Source organism: Magallana gigas, chromosome 6 (assembly GCF_963853765.1).
Source record: "Magallana gigas chromosome 6, xbMagGiga1.1, whole genome shotgun sequence".
NCBI classification, from domain to species: domain Eukaryota; kingdom Metazoa; phylum Mollusca; class Bivalvia; order Ostreida; family Ostreidae; genus Magallana; species Magallana gigas.
The window spans coordinates 47,701,279-47,705,694 of NC_088858.1; the positions used below are offsets into that span (position 1 = coordinate 47,701,279).

Genomic DNA, 4,416 nt, shown 5'->3' on the forward strand with positions numbered 1-4,416 from the left:
AAAAAAAGGTATAATAGATGGTTCTCCTTGTATACAAGCATCATTATACAATTTTTTAATGCTTGAACAGTCGATAGACCCGAATATTTTCCCGAGGCCAACGGCCGAGGGCAGGTAATCATACTGAGCTGGTCCCTGCACCAAGGGAAAAAATTCGGGTATATTGACTGTTCAGGCATTAAATAATTGTTTTATTACCTAATTCCGTTTTTAGTATTTTGTCTTTACAATCATAAATTACAGAAAGTTTTCATACCATGAAGATAAATTTCAAGAACAAAACTAAATAAAGTTATCTTTTAATCTTGTAGCAATTTCACTTTTTCTAAAATACGTTGCCGGTCCAATAGTTCGCAGTCTATTGACCGGCGGTCCAATAGATCACAGTCTATTGACCGGCGGTCTAATAGATCACAGTCTATTGACCGGCAGTTCAATAGATCACTTTTAAATCTGAATACACACACATAATAGACGAAAATATTTAATTTGTAATAAAACAACAAAATCCCTTTGATTAGGTAATAAAACATATTGTTGATACTCAATTGTTTCAACTGTGGCCCCATTTCAATTCTTTGGGCCCACAAGGAGTTTAATTTTTTGATGTTGTTTTATATGTTTATATAAACTACAATGCTCAATATTTGATATCTCATAATGATTATAAAATCATCCTGTTACAAAAGAATATCTGGAGAATTTTTTTTTATACTGCATCTATTCTACTACATTGTCTGGATATTTTGTATGACTCCATAATGTTGATATTTTAATTGCTAATGTTGCTCAGATAAACAGTCGACAATAGACCATGGGCCTCATGTTGTTTTATCTTTTACGACTCTTGTTTATTCTACAGCTATATAATCTTTTCTGTTGTGGTTCTTTTTATCATTCTTTATGAAAGCCCTAAAAGAAAGAAAGAGAATATAATTATTTTTTAGCTAATTGTTTAGGGTAAATGTAAATCATTTCTTGTTGAAATCAAATACAAAGGATAAAGGAATTCATGGAAAAATAGGATGAACAATAAAACTACATAACAACAGAAATGTCGATCCTCATTGAAGTGATTTTTCATAGAATTCGTTGCAAGTAAATGTTGATTTTCAGTATTAGTACTTACAACAGAAGAAAAGCTGACAAGACCAAATATCCAGTTAATACAAAATAGGCTGTCCCCCGGTAGAGAGCCACAGTTTCTGAGTAGATGGCGCCGCCTATAACACTACTTGACAGGTTACATATGTTCTCTGCAACAGCGATACTTCCAAAAAGGACACCTGTAAAAAGACTGCAGTGCTAACAAAAAGGACACCTGTAAAAAGACACCGATACTACCAAAAAGAACACATGTAAAAGGACAGCGATACTTATAAAATTGACACCTGTAAAAATACAGCGATACCTAAAAAAAAGGACACCTGTAAAAGACAGCAATACCACCAAAAAGGACACCTATAAAAAGACAGCGATACTTCTAAACAAGTGACTTGTAAAATGACAGCAATACGGCCAAAAAGGACACCACAGCGATCCCACCAAAAAGGACATCTATAACAGGACAGCGATACTTCTAAAAAGGACACCTGTACAAAGACAGCGATCCTGTCAAAAATGACACCTGTAAGAAGACAGCGATACTTCCCTATAAAAGGAATGCAGTACTAACAAAAAAACCCACCTGTAAAACAATAGCATTATTACCCAAAAAGACATCTTTATAAAAAGAACCCTGTTAAAAGACCAAAAGTACACAGTAAGAATACAGCAGTACTTACAAAAAGAACACATTTAAAAGGACAACAATTAATACCAAAAAATAACAAATGTAAAAGACATAAAAAATCTCACCATGTTTAGCGTCAACTTCAGTTTGATAATGTCTTTTATTTTTAGATCTTTGTAAGTGCTACAAACTTGGTACACTGCATGCAAATGCTCGGAATTGATTGATAAACCGCTGTCATTACAGAAATCATGAAAAAATTTCACACTGATAATTTCCAAGGGGCATGCTGTGTAACAGTGTTGGTCTAAATGTTATTTCGAATACAATATAAAATAAAGAATTCAACAAATTGCTATTTGAAAATAGAAAAGCTTAATCTACATAAATATTTTGTGTGCTTTTATAAAAATTATAAAATTATACTTGAAACAAGTTGAGATAGTGTTTGTATTTGCAAAGCAAACCATATAATTGTTTTATTCTTAATTTTTTGTACCAATTGTATGTCGAATTTTTAATTTGCGTTAGTCACTTTTTGCGAATTTAAAAGTTTCTTATAGAAAATATTACAAGATATAATATCTACGTATTCAATATTTTGTGATTGAGATCGAAGAGATAAAAAAATAGCGAAAATTAGACATCCGCAAAAATTACCGGAAAAACGGTATTTTGTTTTTCTTTTTAATTTTGTACAAATAATTTCTGAAAAGAGTACAGAACCTTGCTTGTCTTGAGGTGTCATCTTAGACATAATGGCGCGAAGAATTGCAGGAATACACGATACAAAACATCCAACAGCAACAGCTGAAACAAACGATAGTATATATATCACAAATTTATCTTTCAAACATTAGTGGTTCTTTTAACAATTTGTCTTTAAGTCTTGCAATAGTGTCTAGAGTCGTATTGTGTCAAACGGAGCACCGCCATATCAGTTATCCAAAAGATAATGCCATAGAATTGTTAAACGTTATAATCTACCTATATAGAGAAACGTTTCCGTTTGTGCTACTCCAAACAGTACGAACATAGCCGTGCATGAAAGAATACCAATCAGAGCTATGAGTTCGTCCATCAGACATCTCTGCATTGGCTTCATTCCTAGTATAACAACAAGTTTAGAAATACTTGTTTTAACGGTCTCAAATATGCTTATTTCCTTTGGACGAAAACAAAATGGAGGGCCAAGTAAATAGAACACTTCAAAAGCAAATGCACCGAATTTCGCACCCATTGCGAAATAGAAAGCTAATATTGCAGTTAAATATCTGAATCTTGTGGAATTCGGAGATGAGGGATCATCTTTTGTGTAAAATTGAATCATGTCTTTTAAATTGCCAATAGAGCTAAAATTCGATTTCCTTCTTTGTGTTTTGGATACCGTCTCTGGAATAAAACATATCGTCATAATTGCAAGTCCAGCACTGCCACACGACACAGCCATTGAGTACTCATAGCCAATTTCAGTGACAATATATCCAGACACAAATGTCCCAACGGAAAAACCAGTTCCTGAAACAAGGCTTAAGAGAGTCATCAGAAAGGACCTGTGTTTTCCTGCATTCGTAATATCAGCAACAACGGCATAAGCGATCGCATTTTCGGTAATCCAACTTCCGCTTGCTCCTTCAATCAAGGTAAAAAAAGGAAACAAGTAGATATTCCATTCCATTACCATAGCTAGAGTCATTAAAAGCTGCTTGGTAAAGAAACCAATGGCTACGATGAACAGAAGCGGTTTTCTTCCCATAGAATCACTCAGAGACGAGAACAACAAGCTCGAGAAGACAAGTGGCACTCCTTGTGCCAAGTTGATGTAAACTCCCCATCTCGCCACCACTTGTTGCACAACCTGTTCGTCTTTGTAAGCCTGTGAGGATGTGTTGGTTTCACAAAGAGATTCTTCACTACTGCTTGCATTAGATATGTTTGGAAACAGTTGATTCTGAAATGTTTTATGACCATATTCATAAGCAGTGTAAACACAGTGGACATCTGATTCAAATATAAAGAAAACAGAAGCACAAACAGGAATGAAAACTCGAATGTAGCTCTCGCGAATTTCATCTTGTCTTTTCATCGTGGACTAAAACGTAACTGGAAAACAGGTGACAATATGTTGGTCACGAGATATGTTGGACAAAAACATTTACCCAATCATGTGTCCTCTTATCGTAATTAGCGGGACTAAAAAGCGAGATATGAACAAGAGTATTTTATACAAACTAATTTGTCTAATTTGGATACGAATAATTTTGAAAGAATTTTTACCATGACACACAGTGTTTAGAGAGTAGAAAAAATTAAATTAAATTAATTTGTGTGCAAAAATTGAGCATGCCTGTTTAATGTGTTGAACCCTTTAAGTATAATATGAATATGGATTTTTCAAATCAATCCCTTTAATTTATGGAACAAGTTATCCTAAAATGAAATATAATTAATATAAAAAGCATTATAAACTAAATATTCTAAGACTAACTATGCCTAGTGTTAGTTTTAGTACGAATAATTATGCTGAAAATGCGAGGATATAATTTGAATCAAAATATTTATAACAGGGCAAATCAAAAGCAGCACGATTTTAAAGTAGAGATCTTTTTAATTATCAAAGCAAATAATTAACTAATAATATAGACACTATAGGTAAAAGAAAAATGTGTATTTAATAATGTGTC

The 4,416-nt window shown here is 33.2% G+C and overlaps 1 protein-coding gene across 1 annotated transcript; it reads right to left on the reverse strand.

Moving 5' to 3' along the window:
• Positions 1–285: 285 nt before the first annotated feature.
• LOC105338420 (proton-coupled folate transporter) lies at positions 286–3,830 on the reverse strand. Its single transcript, XM_011443528.4, has 4 exons — positions 2,720–3,830; positions 2,459–2,542; positions 1,130–1,286; positions 286–912 (listed from the first exon to the last, which is right to left on the reverse strand). The coding sequence occupies exons 1-4, from the start codon at positions 3,816–3,818 to the stop codon at positions 852–854; spliced, it is 1,401 nt and encodes a 466-aa protein (XP_011441830.3). The 5' UTR covers positions 3,819–3,830; the 3' UTR covers positions 286–851.
• Positions 3,831–4,416: the final 586 nt, after the last annotated feature.